Source organism: Oryzias latipes, chromosome 4 (genome assembly GCF_002234675.1).
Source record: "Oryzias latipes chromosome 4, ASM223467v1".
NCBI classification, from domain to species: Eukaryota; Metazoa; Chordata; class Actinopteri; order Beloniformes; family Adrianichthyidae; genus Oryzias; species Oryzias latipes.
The window spans coordinates 32,412,736-32,433,259 of record NC_019862.2 but is presented as its reverse complement, the minus strand read 5'-3'; the positions used below and the strand labels follow the sequence as shown (position 1 = coordinate 32,433,259).

Below are 20,524 nucleotides of genomic sequence, written 5' to 3'. Positions count from 1 at the left end.
GAGCTCTGCAGGACAAGCCGAGCTGTTTTCATTCCTTCTTCATTTGCTTTATTAATCTTTAATATTGAGGCATACAAAATCCAGCTACGGTTTTACTCTTCCACGATGGCATTACAAAAATCTAAATAGTTGATTTGTGCTGCAGGGGAAAGAAAGCAGATTCCATTGGACCTCTGAGGTCTCACTCATCTGGAATCCTCTAAAGAAAATCATCAACACCAAGAAAAAGCGTCACCATCATGGGTTAAATAGCGGACAGACCCACCAACCAAGGTGGTACTTTTGAAGTACTTTCTGCCATGTATGTACTGCACAATTTGTTTGTTTTATGAAGTTTCATTTAATTTAGCAAACATCCAGGAACATAAACGCACATTTTTGGGTTCATAACAATCCCCACAGGAATTCTCAGCAACCTTAAAGTGACGTTAGACGCTCTGTTATGAGTCACATTTGTTTACATTTCAAGGTTACACTCTGATATTTTTATCAGTAATTGTAATCCTCAGCAATAAATACTGAGATAAGAGATCAAAGTGGTGATCTGCAGCCTGGATCCTGTGGATGGTTGATTATTGACTTAGAAGGTCAGAGGTCGCCCCCTTTGCCTTTGTTTGGATCTTTCCTGTCCCCAGCAGAGCAGGTTGGCGTGCACGCACGCAGGTTGGCGTGCACGCACTCATGGAGCCGGGACGCAGAGGGAACACTTTGACCAGAAGAGGCTGACGTACATGAAGCCTCTTCTGTCTGAGGAAATAGCTGAAAAAAACAATCCAGGATATGAATCCATCCAGCAGTCAGAGTGTAAATTCTAGTGTGAGGGTTAGAAAGCGAGCAGGAGGAGTGACTGTGTGGAAAGGAATGACATGGATGATCTCCAGCTGAGGAGAACCAGCTCTCATTCTGAGAAATGAAATAATGATAATGAATTCCAGTCTGTCAGCATTTGCTGAACTTTAAAATAACATCCTTAAACTTTTAAAATAAAGTTTTTTGTCAAGAACATAAAGCAAAATTATTTGGACTCTTTTAATAAGAACTTCCTTACTTCTAGTGTTCTGGTTTTGAGAAAAGCTTGGAGAGGTGTAGAGCAAAGAGAGGCTCAGAGAAAAGCAGGTTTGAAATATTTGCAGATATTTAATGACAGTGACGTGAAGAGGTTCAGGCATCAGTCCAGGAAAGTGTCCAGACTGGGTCTGTTGTTCTTGTAAAGATGCTGGAATAAGGAGCCACTGGGATTTTCTGTGTGAAACAGCCGGTGGTTCAGCGTGTCGGCATGAATCCCAAAGCCAACACCACCGCTGAACCTTTGGAGCCCGACTGCTCCGACGTGATCGGAAACAAATGTTGGTCATCACGCATGCTGCTGTCATTTTTAGCACCATGACTCTGCAGGCCAGGCTGCAGCTCACGACCACCTGTCAGGACGCCACTGCGTCCTCATGACCGCCACATGACGGATGGCGTGAGCTGGAATACCTGTCCAGGTGTCATGTGAGGCAGCAGCCGGCCTGCAGTCTGTCTGCAGCAGGGAAACCAACAAACCTTTCTAAGGCAAGTATATTATTAAAAAAGACCTTTCAGCGTTTAAATGCTATTAAAAAAGGATTTTTGTAGTTAGAAACAATAAACAAAGATTCTTAATAAAATATGTCTTGTATAGATAAATACATAGAAAAATCTCTTAAACTAATTTCTCCTCTTTCAAACATCCATAAACTGTTTTGTAAGAAAATATTTTGTTATGCAGCTAAGAATTTTACTTTACCATCATTTGAGGAAATGAAACTTTAAAAACATCAACAGATGCATTTATTTGTAGTCACAATATATTAAGAAATATTTAAATGGCAAAAATTATATTTAGCAATTTCAGGGTCTTTAGAAATCATTCATCTTGTATTCCGGTTTTCCCTTTCGGGGTGACGGTGCTGCTGGAGCCTATACGGCCACCTGGGGGGGGTGAAGGCAGGGGACGCCCTGGACAGGTCGCCAGTCTGTCACAGGGTCTTTAGAAATCATTTTATTTATAAAAACAATCAAATGTTGTATATTTAAAGCTGAACTGAAATTCAAACACTTTTGCATTATTTTTGTAGTTCCCAATTTGGTTTTAGGAAGCAGACAAACTGCCCCCCCCCCCCCCCCCCCCCTAGTTTCCAATGGTCATATGGTCATGAAATGTAGTCTGCCGTAAACAGGATTTAGTTTGTTTGGCTCCTGTTTAAAGGATTTCATCGTTTTAAAAGGCTCATAATAGTTTTATAATAATCCTAATTCTCACATAGAACTCTAAAAATGTTGAACCAACTTCTCCTTTGAACGTCAATAACAGACAAACACTGAACAGTTTTCACTTGTTTGAAATTTTTTTATTTGCGTTTGGATCCAAACGGTCCGATAAAAGTCAGACAAATATGGAAATGAGAACAAATGTTATGAAATAAAAAACCCAAACAGTAGATAAAAACATAAGTTAACATTTTCAAAATTCTTCATAAAAAGAACAAAAAGATGCTATTTACACGTCCTGTACAGAAGAAGGTCACATTCTTCCTGCTGAGAAACAAACAGGGACTCCGGTTAGACCTCTGCTCGTTTAGGGAGTCTTTGTTTGGGTTAAATCTAGTCCAGACCCACCTATAAACGATTCAGCAGGTTGTTCTGAATATCTTGGTAGACCTGGTTGTAGAGGTCCTCTTTGGATTTCACACCATCCAGATACTCTGCAAACAAAGTGATCCATTTACAGAAAACAGGGACATCCCAACCGTTCCTTCCTGAAAGTTTGCCCAAATGTCTCGTTTTTAACTTTTAGTCAGGAACGTTAACGTCACTGTGCCACAAACGGATCAGAAACGCATTTCCAGGCGTGAAGAAAGTCTGGCGTACCGATGTTTAAGCCGCTGTCCTCCATCTGCCGTCTGTGTTTCTGGTACATGGGCCACACGTGACCATCAAACAGGCCGGGGGGGTCTGGGACGGTGTACTGCCTCGTACTGAGGACGACAATTGACACAAAGTTGGGTCATTTCGATTATCAGGAGAAGTGACAGCAGTCAGTGAAGCGTGGCTCACCTTCTCCTCCTCTTGCAGTCCTCGTAGGGGATGCTGATGTAGTAGCACTTGTCAAAGGCCTCCAGCAGGGGCCTGGCAGGGGGGGCAGATGGTCACATGACTGTAATTACACAACTGTTCCTGCTGCTCTTATCTGCAGCGCTGCAGAGCGTCTGCTAGAACGGAGAGTACAGTCGCTGCAGACACGGTCTTATCTACGACTGCAGGACCGTCTGCAGACTGTGCTGCAGGGGGGGTCAGTCACTAACCAGTGCCAAGCATGTGAAGTTAGCACGTGACTTGGCATCTGCCCCACGGCCCTTTTAATCACGGTTTCTTAATAACGCGTCGCACTGCATTTGACAAAGGAGAGATGACTCACGCGTAGTTGTACAGCAGAAAGCCCTCCACAATCAGGATGTGAACCTGCTCCTCGCTGCTCGCCACGGCCGGCACCGGGGACAGGGCGACCCCATGCGAGCGCGCAAACTTCACCGGGTTCTCCATCCAGCCCTTTATGGTGTTGGTCATGGCTTCCATATCCAACGCTGTGATCACTGATGAACAAACAGGGAGATAAGAGGGCGAACAGAAGATAAGAACACACGGGAGTAAAGAGCGGAGCCGTGAATGATCGTGTGTGTTTGGACGCCAAATGAGGTGCAGGCTGCTGGTTATTGAATGAATGAGGTAAACATGGAGTCACCAGCAGTCCTCAGTGAAATCTTACCGTCCCATTGTTTAAATCCATCCTCCCCGACTTGTATGTGATCGGGTTTCTGAAATAACAGTGACCAATAAAACACTGCTGCAACCTAACAGCTATAAAAAGACGTCACTCGCTAGCTTGAGTTAATAGTCCAAAACAAGGGAGGAATAAAGGCGAGCAGAAATGAGAATGCAGGAAAATACGGGAGTTATGTTAACATAATGATTATGTTGAGGAACAGACGTCAGATGTGAAATCCATAAAGGTTAACACAGAGGCTAAGGTCAAAGACAAAGGGGATGCTAATGTCCTTTTAGCCCAAAGCACAATGAGGGAAAACTGCCCAGCAGCAACTAAACACAATGGAGAAAGCAGGAACTTCACTAAACAAACCTTGAAAAAGTCATCCTGGTGAACAACACAGCAGTTTGGCAAAGTCTTGATCAGTTTGTTGGTCAAAGTGGTTTTACCACCATTTGTGACACTGAAAAAAAGAACATGAATGACATTAAATGATGAATAGTTAGCTTGTTTATTGCAACACTTTTATGTTTACGGCTTGATAATAAAAATGGAGCCATTGTTTGCTTTTCGGTGTCTACAATTGATTTTTTCTTCCTAATAAGTAAAAACCGCATAAATCAAGTTTAAAACATAACTATAATTGGAGGGGCAATAATATCCTAAAAAGGGTCAGATTTATGGTAACAACATATAACGCTTTGTTTTGTTTTCAAAATGATTCTCCCTCCATTTTTAACGCGAGTCACGCGGCGATTTTCGAAAGTCCCGCTCGATTTATGACAACAAACAGACCGGAAGTGACACCGCAGAAAGGCGGGCGGCTGCTGAAAGACTTTAAAAAGTTAATGCCGACTACTGACTAAATTATAATAACAATTTAGAGTCGTTTGGGTTCACATAAAATCAACGTTGGTTGTTTTAATACAGTACAAAAGCACAATGTTGCAACGCTACAATACATGACAAGCTCTACAGTGGGGCTGTTCAAACGGTTTAGTGTTTCTCACACACACACAAGAGTTTATTCACACAAATATGAACACAAAAAAAGATTTAAGTAAAACACGAAACAAACTTACCCGCCAATTCCTATAATGTACTTCATCGCTTCTTTTTCTGTTCCTTTCACCGAGAAAACAAAAACTATCGAAGAAAAAAAACCAAAACTTTAAAGTCCTCCGAGAATAAACTAGTCTTCAGTTTGTTTTAACTCTCACGAGGGTCAACTCGGTTTATATTAGCTGATGTGTGACGTCACGATCACGCACAGAAGGGGCGTTCTCGTGATCGGACAGGGTCCTGTTCATTTTCCGCTCGTGCGACGTGCCTCTCTGCGACAGCCAATCAGATTCGGCACAGTTCCGGTCTTCAGCCAATCACAGCCCACACATTTTTCCACGCTCTCTCGCAGCTGCTGCGGTCTGTTCCCGGTTCCACCTGACGGTTCAGTTTCACGCCACCTTACCGCTGAGGAAACGACTTATGGAAAACTACCTTTGATGGTAGCGCACTGAGACATTGAAGCGGTACACAGAAATACCTTTATACCATGAATATAACAGTTTACTGTAATCCTGTTGATAAACATTAAGTAGCATAACTTGGCCATAGAATGGACAGTATCTCAGAATTACACGTAATAATATTTCATGACAGTACAGCTCAAGTAGTAGTAGCAGTAGTTTCAGTAAGATGGTATAGCAGTACTACACAGACTTCTACTTGCTTTTAAGTATTGCCCAAGTCTTCCAAGTAGGAGTACTCATTCATCCAGACTGACGTAAGTAAAAAGGAGATTAAGTAGAGGTATGGAGACAGTAGGCAGCCATGAATAACATGTATTTACTCAAGTAAGAGTAAATTATCTGTGGTACAAAAGTACTCAAGTACCAGAAACAGTTCTAAAAAATATCTGATTTCTGGTTTAACAGAAAAACATCAAATTAAATGAGAATTTCTTTTTGTAAAGAGACTTTAGTAAAACTTCTGAATAACTAAATAAAATAAAACACATTTTTCTTCCCACTCATTAACAACTGCTAAACCTTTATTGATATAAATGACATCAGAACAGAGCTGCTTGATATTTCTAAACTCTGGTCCACAACATCTCAGGTTCTTAATGGACAATGCGAGACAGTCTATTTAATTTGTCAGGTAACCACAGATAAAAGCAGCAGCATTGTTTTAAAAATGCAATAAGCAAATGTGTGTCTCAAAGATTTCCAAATGCCTCCACATCATCTATGTTGATGTTGGCTGCAGGTTGGTGCTTTATGCGGTTATAAAGACAAAGCTGAATTACAACTTGTCTAAGTTTATACTATATGCCAATACTATTATCATGTATTCCTGGAAGAAAGTACTGTATGCACCTTGCAAAGATGTGCTCTACTAAACATATTAAAAGTGCAGTAAACTAACCTCCAAGAACTTAACTCTTTTAAAAAAGTTAAAATGGCATTTTGGAAAATGTTGACTCCACTACCCAACAACATGTTGAGCTGTCAGCTGTGGGAACATTCATTATGACTCTGTTTGTCCTACAAATACTGACACTGTTCAGTAAAACGTGTTTAGTAAATGTAATCGAAGCATCTTTGTGACGCAGCCGAAGGTCTGATAAAGCTTCTGAACTGGGAAACAAGTTCGGATGTGAGACAGTAAAGATGTGGCCGACCGGTGCTTTTTGCCCCAAATATTTCTGGTGTTTTACATTAAAAATATTTCTGGTGTTTTACATTAAAAATATTTCTGGTGTTTTACATTAAAATATTTCTGGTGTTTTACATTAATAATATTTCTGGTGTTTTACATTAAAATATTTCTGGTGTTTTACATTAAAATATTTCTGGTGTTTTACATTAAAATATTTCTGGTGTTTTACATTAAAATATTTCTGGTGTTTTACATTAAAATATTTCTGGTGTTTTACATTAATAATATTTCTGGTGTTTTACATTAAAATATTTCTGGTGTTTTACATTAAAATATTTCTGGTGTTTTACATTAATAATATTTCTGGTGTTTTACATTAAAATATTTCTGGTGTTTTACATTAAAATATTTCTGGTGTTTTACATTAAAAATATTTCTGGTGTTTTACATTAAAATATTTCTGGTGTTTTACATTAATAATATTTCTGGTGTTTTACATTAAAAATATTTCTGGTGTTTTACATTAAAATATTTCTGGTGTTTTACATTAAAATATTTCTGGTGTTTTACATTAAAATATTTCTGGTGTTTTACATTAATAATATTTCTGGTGTTTTACATTAAAATATTTCTGGTGTTTTACATTAATAATATTTCTGGTGTTTTACATTAAAATATTTCTGGTGTTTTACATTAATAATATTTCTGGTGTTTTACATTAATAATATTTCTGGTGTTTTACATTAATAATATTTCTGGTGTTTTACATTAATAATATTTCTGGTGTTTTACATTAAAATATTTCTGGTGTTTTACATTAAAATATTTCTGGTGTTTTACATTAATAATATTTCTGGTGTTTTACATTAATAATATTTCTGGTGTTTTACATTAAAATATTTCTGGTGTTTTACATTAATAATATTTCTGGTGTTTTACATTAAAATATTTCTGGTGTTTTACATTAATAATATTTCTGGTGTTTTACATTAATAATATTTCTGGTGTTTTACATTAAAATATTTCTGGTGTTTTACATTAATAATATTTCTGGTGTTTTACATTAATAATATTTCTGGTGTTTTACATTAATAATATTTCTGGTGTTTTACATTAATAATATTTCTGGTGTTTTACATTAAAATATTTCTGGTGTTTTACATTAAAATATTTCTGGTGTTTTACATTAATAATATTTCTGGTGTTTTACATTAATAATATTTCTGGTGTTTTACATTAAAATATTTCTGGTGTTTTACATTAATAATATTTCTGGTGTTTTACATTAATAATATTTCTGGTGTTTTACATTAAAATATTTCTGGTGTTTTACATTAAAATATTTCTGGTGTTTTACATTAATAATATTTCTGGTGTTTTACATTAAAATATTTCTGGTGTTTTACATTAAAATATTTCTGGTGTTTTACATTAAAATATTTCTGGTGTTTTACATTAATAATATTTCTGGTGTTTTACATTAATAATATTTCTGGTGTTTTACATTAAAATATTTCTGGTGTTTTACATTAAAATATTTCTGGTGTTTTACATTAAAATATTTCTGGTGTTTTACATTAATAATATTTCTGGTGTTTTACATTAATAATATTTCTGGTGTTTTACATTAATAATTTTTCTGGTGTTTTACATTAATAATATTTCTGGTGTTTTACATTAAAATATTTCTGGTGTTTTACATTAAAATATTTCTGGTGTTTTACATTAATAATATTTCTGGTGTTTTACATTAAAATATTTCTGGTGTTTTACATTAAAATATTTCTGGTGTTTTACATTAATAATATTTCTGGTGTTTTACATTAATAATATTTCTGGTGTTTTACATTAAAATATTTCTGGTGTTTTACATTAATAATATTTCTGGTGTTTTACATTAAAATATTTCTGGTGTTTTACATTAAAATATTTCTGGTGTTTTACATTAACAGGTAAAGTTTCACTCATTTTTTTATTCAAAGTGATACGTTTTAAATCCAGTTGTCATGACTCAACTTCTTGACGTCACCTGGATAAATGAGAACCAACACAAACCATGCTGCTGATTTTATTGTCACTTGCAGCTATTTATCTTTTATTGTTTCTTATTTTGCCTCTCTTTGTTTCGCTGTGATGATTATTTTTTTCATATGCTACTGTCTGCACCTCCAGGGGAATTGCCCCTCGGGGGTAAATAAAGTTGATTGAATTGACTTGACAAGGTCTACAAAAAACCTTACTACATATTATATAAACTCTTGTATAAAAACTTTTTTCATAACAAATTACAGTTGTAATTGTTGATCTTATCTGCTTTGTTTTAGGTAAAACAAAGGAAATATGCAGACAAGCTATGAACTAAATTAGAATTTAGCTGTCAAAGAAAAGTTTTATTTAGTTGCACTATTCCTGTTTAATTCATGGCATTTAGCATTTGAATTTAGGATTAAAACACATTTAATTCACTTGTTTGTGTACAGGATATGCCATTTCATGTGATTTTACGCTTAAACAAAGTTGAATTAAAGTCACAACTACACATATTCATTTGTAGTAGATGAGCATGTTTTTATGTTTGGGTTCAACAGGCCAAATCAGCAGGAATCAAGAGAAAGGAATAATGGCAGAGACATTTATTGATTCATATTTATCCACCAATGACAGATGAAAAACAAGCAGATAAACCCCTGCAGACTCCTGCAGGGGACACATAGGGGGTGTTTAGCATTAAAAAGGTAGTGCTTTTCAGACATGAAAATGAAAATATTTTATTTTGGGAAGTGCATATTATTCAGTCTTGTGTAAAAATTGCGTAAAACATCAACAAGTAAAGTAAAAAAGAACAAAATAAAAATTCTGACAATGATAAATTACATTTGAAGACATTTCTAATTTCCATTAGGGTTCATCAGGCTGTCAGTGAAACAAAAACAACTTTTTGTTAGTGCAGAGTTTGAGTTAAACAGTGAAATTTGTGAGAAAGAGGAGAAAAAATAGTTTTTTTTCCCCGCTTGACATGGATGGAAGCTGAAATATGCACAGGAATTTCCACAAGCAGCCCAAACCTTAACAAAGGACAGGAATCAACAAAGCAGCTTCTGAACACAAACGATGACTTTCTGTCCTGAAAACTCCCAAATGTTGGATTTGAACCAAAATGTCCAAATCCATAAAAGTAAAGCAGGTGAGAGATTCTTACTTTTGTGATCCACTGCTGCTTATGGAACAGATGCAAACAAAAGCTTGGAAATGCAAAGGGCTTGTTTCTCTAGTTACAGAACTGCTGGATTATAAGGATGTAATGTTTCTTTGCTGTCTTACATTTCATCATGTAAATTTGTTTTTTTTGTATTCACATCCTATGAGAAACAAAATATTAGCTGCTGTTTTATTCCTCAGCAAACGTCCGTTTATGTGGCAGTAATACACAAAATAAAGAAGTATTGCTGACGTTAAGTGTTTTTCTCACAGGTTTTCTGGGTCAAAAAATGCAGAGATGTAATAAAATAAAAAAGGCACATTATAGCAAAACATTCACAGAGCAGACATTCAGAAACTTTATGAACAAAAGCCTAGAAGACATCATGAAATGGCATTTCTGAAAGAAAAAAACAACTTGCATGGTAAACCTCTTCCATATAAGACAAGTTAGGCTAAAACTAGTGGTTGATCTTTTGTGCTTTGGAACACATCAATTTTTGTGCCATCATCTTTAAAATCAAGGGGAAAAAGTGCAACCTTTGTAATTTGATGTTAAAGGACGTAAAAACGATGATTTCATACAAAGAGCTCAGTAGTAATTCAGGTTATGCCTCACATCAGGACCTGAAGGACTGAAGGGAGCAGCGGTTTTCAGCACGATTGTACATTTTCAACGTTGGCATGAAGCCTCTTTAGCAGACAAGGAGACAGAATGGATGCAGTGGAAGCACATTCCTCCAGCTGGATGTCGATAGTGTTTGGAAATGTTAAATGGCGTTCTTGCATCCTGGAGAAACACACAAAAACAGTGTTTTTAGGATAACAGTCTTCTTCCTCTTTCGGCTTCTCCCATCAGGGGTCGCCACAGCGAACAAGTCGCATGGTAAACTTGGCAATGTTTTACGCCGGATGCCCTTCCTGACGCAACCTTCTCAAACCGGGCTTGGAACCGGCACGGAGGTGGAGAAGGGAATAGGGAGCAGCCCGGAGTCGAACCCTGGTTGCACGGACGGAAGGCGCCGCAAACCAGCACGAGCTAAACCGGCTCCGTTTTTAGGATAACAGTGTCAAATATAAAAAAGCTTCAAGTTAAAACGGACGAGCCATTTAACTTGATGGGGCGATTAACTTCAGGCTAGTGTCACGGCTGGCAGAGATGTTCACACAGTGTGAGAACGGAGCAAACTCCACAACAGCCAGCCTCGTCCTGCACCTGAGAGCTGTCAGAGTCAGTAATGGGTTGATGAGGGGTCAGAGGTCAGACGTGATGTTACGTGCAGAACGTGTTCGCCGCAGAGGCTGCAGGGGGGGGGGGGGGGGGGGGGGGGTGTTGGCGAGGCCGGTCTTTTCACGTGGATCTGTTTGTTCCTTTCAGAAAGCAACTAATGTGTCGCAGGAAACGGCGACAAAGGAGGAGAACAGGCTGGAGAAAGAGCAGAGCCCTTCGTCCAGAGGAGGTTAGTGGAGTTTGAAGCTGCGCCAATTCAACGGTTTAGTTGGTAACGCAGATGGGATGTGGGACGGCTGTGGGGAAACGGCCAGTGCTAAAGAAATTCTAATGAGACGCCAAACACAAGCAGCTGATGGAAAGAAGAAACATCCACATGTGAACAAAGACGCTTTATGCTTAGATTCATTTCAGAAAAGGTGTCTTCAGTTTCTGTCAACTCTGATCAATACTCTGAGTCCACGATAACAAGGCCGTTCCTATATTTCCTCATTACCAATCAATATTGTCTGACAGGGCAAAGTGACCGTGTTGGGATCTACTACTAGTCAATAAACGAGGGGCGTTGGCGCTATTTAGAAGACTATAGACGACCAGTGAAGGAAGGCGCCCAAAAGAGAAGAAATAAATAACTAAAAGCATGGAAAACAAATGTTAACAAAGCATTGCAATAAGCAGAAATACTTTGGTGATCTAACTCTGACTTTATGAAGAGTAAATGCTGTAAAGAAAAGATCTGAAGATTTAAAGCTTTTTGAGTTTTTAAAGATATGTCCCTCTAGACCTGACGGTACAACTCATTATTTAACCTTTTTACTGCTGTTCTATTTTATTTCTATGTTATTGTTTTAATTCTATGCTTTTATCGGGATGATGCTTTTCGGCCCAGGTCTCCTTTGAAAAAGAGATCTCAACTCAAACTGACCTCCTGGTAAAATAAAGGTCAAATTTAAAACAATCATGTTTTAATTTTGAAGTATATCTGGGAGTAGATGAATATTTTCCCAGTACTTGATAGCAAATGAGTGTCATTCAATGTTCAAGCAGAGATGAATCTGGCAGTAGTGTAATGTAGTTCTGATGCTGCACAGATGGAAAAAACACAAAACTTACCTTCATTTTCAAAGAAACTGCAGCTCGACTCATAAGCCTTGATCTACAATCACTGACTTTGGCCTGCAAAACCAGAAGACACACATGTCAAACCTCTAAAATAAGAAAAAGCTAAACCCCCCAAAAAATGCTTTATTTTATGAATTGACACCATATTCCGCCTGATACCTCTCAGACTTTTTGACGGCTTCCTGTTGCGCCGACTGCTTCTGCTGACGCTGCTCCTGCTCCATCCTTCAGTCACAGCAGACACACACAACATTACAACATTAAAACAAGGACATTTCTGCTTATCCCAGCTGTAATGCCTGGTATTTTTAAAATCACCTTTCTCTTTGCGCTTTCATTCGCTCCTCATCAAATCTAAACATAAGAAATACTGCTGTCAGTTCATGTTGAGGGAATTTGCAGTAAAAATGAGGATTTGATTGGATTTGAATAGCATTAGAATAGTTTGTAATATAATCTGATGAGCAGCCAGTTCCGAGCATCAGGAATCTGTCTCTGTCTCCATCTGGTGGTCACAGATACTCACTGCACCACACATTCGGGGACGTGGACGTGCTCCATGGGGACAAGCGCTGCCAGTTCATCCAGACTGTGGACGTACTGGATTTTATTCATGAACTTCACACTGAGGAGGACAGCAGGGAAACGATAGCGGCGGAAGCAACACTCCAATGTGAGTTTATGGATTTTAAAGCCAAATCCAACCAGGAAACAAAGCAGAACATGAAAACAGGAAAGCAAAACGGATATTTTCAATTATGTCACAAAAGTCTCTGTGCCCCTTCAGAAAATTCATATGAATGCAATTGGATATTTTAAAATAGAGACAAAAGAGTAAAAAACAGGTGAGATGCTTTCAGAGTTTTTTAAGCTCTAAAGAAAAGTCAAAAGCCAATTTTACATCAAAGCAACAGTCCCCCCCCCTTATTCTTGAAAACCTGATTATTCTCAAACAAATCATTCATTGGATTTTCTGACTTTGATCTTTTTTTGAAACGCTTTCTGACTTGTTTCTACTAATAGTTGTGTATCCATCCACGTCTGCATTGGCCCCACCCTGACCTCAGTCATTCAGGTCACTGAGGTCACTGGCATCTGGGCAGGGGCTTATATAAGACAGATTGAAACACTCCGTCTGAACAATTTTTGTCTTTAATTTTCAAACTGTGGCATTAAAATAGTCATTTTTGTTCTAATACTTTCCTTTTATTTTGTTTTTAAAACTGAATAAAGTAAAAACTCCTTCAGTGCAGACGAGGCTCGTTTACTGTGTGAAGACTCTGCAGGTCTTTTGGACTTCTTCAACACTTTGTGACACAATGATTCCATGTTGCGTCTTAAACCAAATAGTTTTAATCGTTACTGCAAACATTTCTGATGACCTTCCAGAAATACAGACAGAAAACTGCGCAGCACATTCAGGCTGCTGTGCGAAATATCAACTGAGCTTCAAAAGAGTGTCTGCATCTCATGGGGGGGACCATGGGGGGGCAATGACGCAGACAGAGGAGTAGAGGTGGGCTAGCTGGAACGTGAGATAAGCCATGTTTCCTCACACCCAGCTTCTTCTTTAACACAGAATGTCAGCACTGGGCCATGGTAGCTTTAAGGTTTGGTTCAATCATAAATATGCTTTCAGTTTCTGCAAGTGACTCCAGTTTGAAAGCACGTTTGTTACCTGATGAAAGGTCTGGAAATAGCCAGGACCGTGCGGATGAACCATGTCGGATGAGCGATAACCAGAGACTTCAGGTTCTTCCTCAATCTGCACAAAAGCAATAATAACAGCTTCTCATTTTCAGTACATTGCCCATTTTTCTTACTGTTTTCATCTCAAATTGTCCCTTTTTTAACCTTCTGTCAATCATTTGGTAGCACTTCTTCAGCCAGCTGATCCCAGGCATCTTATTTCGAGGAGTGGCGCCGTTCATGTAGATGATCAGGTAATCTTCGGCCACGAGCATCTCAAGGCTGCTCACCACGTATCTGAGGACAGAAGAGTTACTTTTCCTGAGATTTACAATCAGAACAGAAGATCGATGTCAAAGTGCCAACGTTAGATGGGAAAACGTACAGGAAGAGGTTTTCCATGATGTAGTGATAGTCTGGACAGCTGCTGTCAGGCAGGTAGCAGGCAGAGAACACAATGATAGCATTTAGGCCTTCTCCATAGTAACCTGAAGAGAGAGGCAGTGAGACGACAGGTTCCTCAAATGCTGGCTGACCTGGTGCAGAGCTTTCCTGACTAAAACTGACCTCCGTGTGTGATGACGCGGAGGTAGGGTCTTATGACCTGCATGTCGATACGATGCTCCTGCTCCCCGATGATCACGGTTCTCCACAGCCGCCCGCTGTTTGCATTTCCATCCCCGTCTGCCTCTGCAGACCCGCCGCAGGGACCTGCTTTAGCCGAGGCCACCGGGGCGTCATCTGGACGAGGAGCAAGCACTCTGCATTTCATGACGAATGTCTTTGGCTGACGTGAAAACGTGTCATCTGGAAGACCCTTAAAGGTGACCTTTTGTACACCAATGATGCAGTTTCACTTCTTTAATCTGATGTCTGAGTTGAGTATTTGAATCTGTTTTCAGGAAACAGAGACTGTAGCTGCGCTGGGATGTAAAATTTTACGATTTTCTGTTTTTTTATCCAATTCTGCACGAAGAAAAAAACTGAATTAGAGACAGTTTTCTTCATTGCAGACGGTATAAAGTTTCTGTATATGGATTTGACAGATTTTCTACTTTCTAGCATCATTTATTGACTGTGGATGAAAATGTGTTACTGTCTGTTTTATTAGAATTTTCCTAAATTGATATCTGGAAAAGAGTTTTTTATGAGGTGTAGATTGATATTAACAGTTGAAAAATGAACATAATCCTAAAACTTTTAAGTTCTTTTAGTTCTTAATAGACAGATTAGTCAGCATTGGACTTTCAGAACATGCAGTTGCATGGTTATGAAACCATCTAAATAACAAAACTCAGTGTATCAAACATGAGGATTCTTGTTCAGAATTAGTCATCATCCAAAAAGGGGGGTGCCGCAGGGTTCAGTTTTGGGACCCCTTACATTTATCCTCTATTAATGACTTAGGTCAAAAGTCTCTGAAGCTCACTTGCACTTTTATGCTGATGACTGGTTATTTGGACCGTATTCAGGTCATTGAAAGCTTACAGAAAGCTTTTGTTGCTGTCCAGAACTCAGTTCTTCAGCTTAGTGCTGAGAACTTTAAGCTAATGTTGTTTTCCAATAAAACTTCCCTCCTGATATTCCAGTCACTGCAATCAGTTGTACAAGTATCTTGATGTACTAATTGACAACTCTGTCACTTGGAAAACCTTTTAAAGAAGCAGAAACTTATGTTGAGTATCTCTTATCAAAATAAGTTGTTTCTCTTTTAAAGTAAAAAAAAAAAACATCTTGTAAATGCGACTTTTTTATAATCTCTGCTGGATTGTGGTGATCTTCTTTATGAATGCCTCTTCAGTTCAATTCAGTTTTATTTGTTTAGTCCAAATTCACATCAACAGTCGTCTCGATGGGCTTCGTATCGGTAATTGAAAAGTTAAACATAAAATCAAAAGGATCATGAATACATAGAATTCATTAGGAAAATACTAAAATGAACTAACAAACTGACTAAGCTAAAGTGGACATCCCTGCCCTTAGCCCCCCTCTTCACGGTTCATGAATGGGAACTGTAAACTAGTGGGATAGCCTTCTCTTTCCACTAGGAGGCCGTGCCATTGGTCCATTTTTATTTAGAAATCTTTGTCTGAATTATTACACATCAATGAAAGCTTCACACCCGCCAATCAAACCCTTCAGTTGCTGCTTACTGTCCCATTTGCAGCACAGATTTTAAGGAAAAAACAGTTTGTACTTGCAACTCTAATGGAAACTAACCAAACATAATTAAGTGTCTTGTAGGTCAAGTTCAAAAAAACAGAGAATTCCACTAAAAACTGTCATTGTTTCTCTTCATCACGACTTCACTATTTTTATGTCTAAGTATTTGAATCTTTTTATGTTAAGTTGAAATGTTTTCATTTGAATGATTTTCTGTTGCAACGTTCTAATGTGGATATCCTTATAAAATAAATTCTAATAAGAATAAGGATACCAGGTAGAGATTTCTCTGACTCTGCTCACCTTCCCACTCCAGGTCGTTGCCGTTGGTGATGAACTCCAGCGAGTCCGTTTCATCTGGTGTATCAATGTCGTCCACATTTATGTCCAAGTCATCTGGGGTGTCCAGGAAGTCATCTGACAGCAGAGAGCCTTCACTTTGGTCCAAGGACAGGTTCATCTCCGGGGCGACCAGTGTGCGTCGCTTGCGGTGACTTGAGGACACGCCTCCTCCAGGTGGAGTCACGTGCAGGGAGCCAGGAGGAGCTGCAGGGAGACACCAAGAGGAGCTGCTTTAGTCCATGCAATGTGGGAGCAGAAGGTTGTGTTTGAGGACAGTTGGAGACGTACAGACTCTGTTGTCTGTGAGTCCACAAGAGGGATCCATGTCTCCGTACTCAGGTAGAGGTCTGGAAAGAAAGACAACCCACAGGTGAGGTTCCAGGTGTGTGCAGGTCTAAAGCTGTGGCCTCATTTTGAGGAACCTGGTGGACACGACTCTTTTACACTAAAGATACAAATGTGAATGAGACGGATGGAAGTGGTTTTTAATTTCCTCCTTTGGTGAAGAGGAGGAGCAGAGATTTAGTAATAGGTCACATGATTTAGACGAAGAAGGGTGGACTAGGGGGTGGAGGGAAAATGAAAAGAAAGAAACAGTGAACTGAACAGCATCTTTGTTTTCCTTGAAATTTGATGCTTTTGGAATTTTATTAAAAAACAAAACAAATGTCTTTGTTCTTAACCTGCCTGAGTCACATACATTTTTATCAGTATTATTATCAGTGTTATTAAATATATCAGTATTATTATCAGTATATTTGTCAAAACAATAAAAACATTCCTGCAGACAATACTTTGAAAAGAGACTGCAGTGTCTTTCCCTGTAAATAACAGCCAGACATCACTATTTTGTGTGACTATAGACTGAAAGAAATCTGTGCGGGTTTGACTCAACTCCCCAGGGCTGAGGGCTGCTGGAAGATTTTCTTTTTTTAAAAGCATCTCCTTCTCCTGCATTGTGAAACTTTGACAAACATCAAAGAGGATCTGTTTTGAATCCTCATCATTTTATCTGCAGACTGGAAACATCTTACCTCCTTTTTAGATCACAGGGCTGCTTCACTGAGCGACGATGCAAAGTCCTCCTGTAACCTGACTAACCTCCTGCTCTCGTTCTGCTAAGTCACTCCTCTTCATCAGAGCGTCCTTTTCTGTTTTGCTGCCGTCTCTGTCTGCGTTTAGGCTAAGGGTTCCACCATTTTCCTGAATGGTGGTGTTGATGGGAGACTGCTGATGCATCACATGACGCAGGCTGAGCTGCACCTGCTCCCTGCTTCCTGCCTCCTCATTTGATGAGGATGGAGGGAAGACGAGGGAGGAAGGACCCAGGTTGGGTGATCATCCCACTCACTTCCCTTTTTTGTCCACAAAGCTTTCCATCTCACTGACTGCACACTGTTTACCCAGAAGATGTATATTATTATAGCAAAGATCTGCAGTTTGCTTTGTCCTCTAGTTTTAAGAGCCGTGAGTCTTTCATCAGCTTTCATAATGCCAGATACATTTTTGAGGTCAACCTGATCTAAAGAAATTAACAAATTAAACAAAAATAAAATGTTTGCTGACTAAGAATTAGGTATTGTCACATCCAAGATATAAGCCTGTATAAGCACAACATATTCACGGTAAACATCCAGGAACAAATGCCATATTGTTGGTTCAAAACATGCAACTCCACAGAAACGGACAATGATGCAGCATTTTCAGATCATTTAGGAGACAGAAAGACGGAGACATGAAAGTCCAACCTGGGGAAGTCTTCATCCTGCCACTCATCCTTCACTTCCATGTTCTCCATTCGCAGAGTGGCCTCCGTGGTGCCCATCTGTGGGCCTGGGGGGCAGAAAGACATTTGATAAGCATTTACAGGAGGAACGGGCAGCAGTGGCAAACAGGCAACCGTGTGGCGACACAGCTGGGACACAGCAAAAATGAAGAGTCATCACTGAGAGGAGATTTAAACCAAATAATCTGCTCTTTGATTCTTATTTAAAGGGTGAAATGACCAAAAGTCAGGTGGTCTTCAGCTTCCTGCTCTGGGGAGTCCGTGTGACAGGCTTGTGACTTATTACGACTGAGCTAATTGTCTGGGCTCCGTTTTTCTCCAAGTCAAGTATTACTAAAAACAATCCCAGAGTGGAATTCCAGGGGGCGGTGTAGAGATTGACATTCCAGATTAATCCTCCTTCACTGCACTGTAATCCTGCCACACTGCAACCCGTTTGATCTTCATTCGTACTGATGGTCGAAGTCACAACAGAGAAAGTTCCCTTTAAAAGTCTGTGTTCACCCAAAAGAAAAAGAAAAGCAACTGAAAAAGCTCATTCTGGAAAAGGGAAAAGCAAAGAGAGTGTGAGAATAATCTGGATCACAGTTATAGTCTTTTTACCAAGGTGTGTTTCATAAGTCTGACTGCAGCAGTGAAGTAAACACTAGAAGTGTTCAAAAGTCATTCTTAAAGTTCAATGAGATTGATCACTGCAAAGCTCAGTTTAATATTAACATATGTACTCAGAGGGAAGTGGAAACGTATCATTTTTAAATGTGTGCTTTTATCCTCGTTTGGGGACCTTGAGTTCAGAGAAAGACGCCAAACAAAACCATCATCGTTATTAATTTTTACAGTTATGGTTGGAAGTCTGGATGATAGTCCCATCTCGAACCAAATAAACAAAATATGTATATGTGTGTTAATGCCTTAAGTGATCATGCATCCTGCTCTGACTACCAGACGTTTCTATCCGCTCTGCCTTTTGACAGATAAAAAAAACATCCTTTGAATAAAATGGTCTGGGACGTTTATTCAGCTGTAAAATATAGAAACCCAAGCAAACAATCTCTTAAAGTGACAAAGTCACACAGAATGGCTGCAGCGTCAACATGCACAAAAGGCAGAGACACAAAACCAGGATCTGCTTGCATTTCTCAATGACTTACAATGCTTTCAAGCACCTACAGAACAATCTGCACTAGCTTTCTGTTAGAAAATATCTAAATTTAAAAATGTATTGTTTTCTCTCAAATCAAAAATGTGCTGCACCTCTCCAAGCCATTAAAACAGCTCCACAACCTTTCTAGGTCACCTCAAGTAGGACGACCACTGGAGATTTTGCATGCTAATGGACGGGGATGGAGCACGGCGTACAAAGCCAAGGATGTAAAGTCAGCTTCTATACTCACGTGAGCAACACAAGATCCCCTCAGATTCAGTCTCTGAGGCGTGCCTGCGTAATCGTGTCTCTCCTCTGCAGTCTCAGATGCAAGGATTTGACGGAAGAAAGTCCCAATCCCCCACATGCACGCTCAAACCAGTGTGAATTCCCTCCTCTTTCTCTTTTGTGAATCCATGCACACACTCAAATATGCTCATGCACAGACACAGCGTCCTCAGTGTCAGCAGCTTAGCCAGCCGCAGGTGTTTGAAGACAGGAGGAACCTCTGTTCTGGCGTCCCCCTCCCCTCCTCTGGCCACGGCCACCTTTGGTGTGGGAAAGATTTTCAGTGAAGACAGTCTGCCTCTCAAAATCTTCTTCCAACAACCAGGACACAAAATCCCTTTATGAGGAATGCATCCGCTCTGGCAGTCATCTCCCGTCTAGTCCCCTTCATAATCTGGATCCATACATCCTTTTTCCCCTTACACTGAGATCATTTTCTGGATCCAAAACTAAAAGCAAAAATTGTGCATATTCCTGCAAGCAACTTGAGAAAAATGAGCGTTAGTCTCTGAGTTGAAGCCTGTGGGTAATCCTGTTGCTGTATTCAGTGGACGTTTATGTGGCTGCTGTTTCCTGGCAACAGCATTTCTCTCCATCAGAGCCCCTGTGCTCCCTCTCTGTCTCTTTGCCCTTGGCTCTTTCATACCACCGTCTCCAGTTTGAATTATTCAATCACTTGACTTGTATTCAGCCAATAGAATCTAACATATGTTGCAGTGGCAATGCTCCAAAAACACCCATTTATATGCAGATTTTTATATGTAGACACCCCTTTAAATTCCTCACGATTTCATATGGATATTAGGTAAGAAAAATTAAATACGTGAAATAAAAAAAGGTAAAACAGATTCTTTATCTAACACATTATCATAATAATAATAATAATAATAATAATAATAATAATAATAATAATAATTATTATTATTATTATTATTATTATTATTAGCATTATTATTATTATTATTATTAGCATTATTATTATTATTATTATTATTATTATTATTATTATTATTATTATCTTCCCTGGAGTGTTACTCTTTAAATTCGAGTCAGACCACGTAAACATTTAGCGCATAAGACGTGGGAGCGTTTTCAGAGGCTACGCTGTTACTA

The 20,524-nt window shown here is 38.9% G+C and overlaps 2 protein-coding genes across 5 annotated transcripts; both read right to left on the bottom strand.

Moving 5' to 3' along the window:
- Nucleotides 1-2,350: 2,350 nt before the first annotated feature.
- LOC101167682 (nicotinamide riboside kinase 2) lies at nt 2,351-4,998 on the bottom strand. 3 transcript variants are annotated; one of them, XM_004085846.4, is made up of 8 exons: nt 4,870-4,998; nt 4,160-4,250; nt 3,788-3,836; nt 3,440-3,614; nt 3,079-3,150; nt 2,893-2,999; nt 2,641-2,726; nt 2,351-2,559 (listed from the first exon to the last, which is right to left on the bottom strand). In XM_004085846.4, exons 1-7 carry the CDS (start codon nt 4,893-4,895, stop codon nt 2,641-2,643), a joined length of 606 nt encoding a protein of 201 aa, XP_004085894.1. In that variant the 5' UTR covers nt 4,896-4,998; the 3' UTR covers nt 2,351-2,559. The 3 variants fall into 3 exon arrangements, with proteins under 3 accessions (XP_004085894.1, XP_011492588.1, XP_020556892.1); XM_011494286.3 differs by having other exon boundaries at nt 2,351-2,556; XM_020701233.2 differs by lacking the exon at nt 3,788-3,836 and having other exon boundaries at nt 4,870-4,993.
- A 4,068-nt stretch (nt 4,999-9,066) lies between these two features.
- LOC101164549 (caytaxin) lies at nt 9,067-20,031 on the bottom strand. 2 transcript variants are annotated; one of them, XM_011474583.3, is made up of 13 exons: nt 19,374-20,031; nt 17,942-18,026; nt 16,482-16,540; nt 16,155-16,397; nt 14,256-14,429; nt 14,074-14,176; nt 13,854-13,985; nt 13,678-13,764; nt 12,526-12,624; nt 12,318-12,353; nt 12,159-12,224; nt 11,991-12,053; nt 9,067-10,436 (listed from the first exon to the last, which is right to left on the bottom strand). In XM_011474583.3, exons 2-12 carry the CDS (start codon nt 18,016-18,018, stop codon nt 12,020-12,022), a joined length of 1,110 nt encoding a protein of 369 aa, XP_011472885.1. In that variant the 5' UTR covers nt 18,019-18,026; nt 19,374-20,031; the 3' UTR covers nt 9,067-10,436; nt 11,991-12,019. The 2 variants fall into 2 exon arrangements, with proteins under 2 accessions (XP_011472885.1, XP_020558444.1); XM_020702785.2 differs by lacking the exons at nt 17,942-18,026; nt 19,374-20,031 and adding an exon at nt 17,228-17,798.
- Nucleotides 20,032-20,524: the final 493 nt, after the last annotated feature.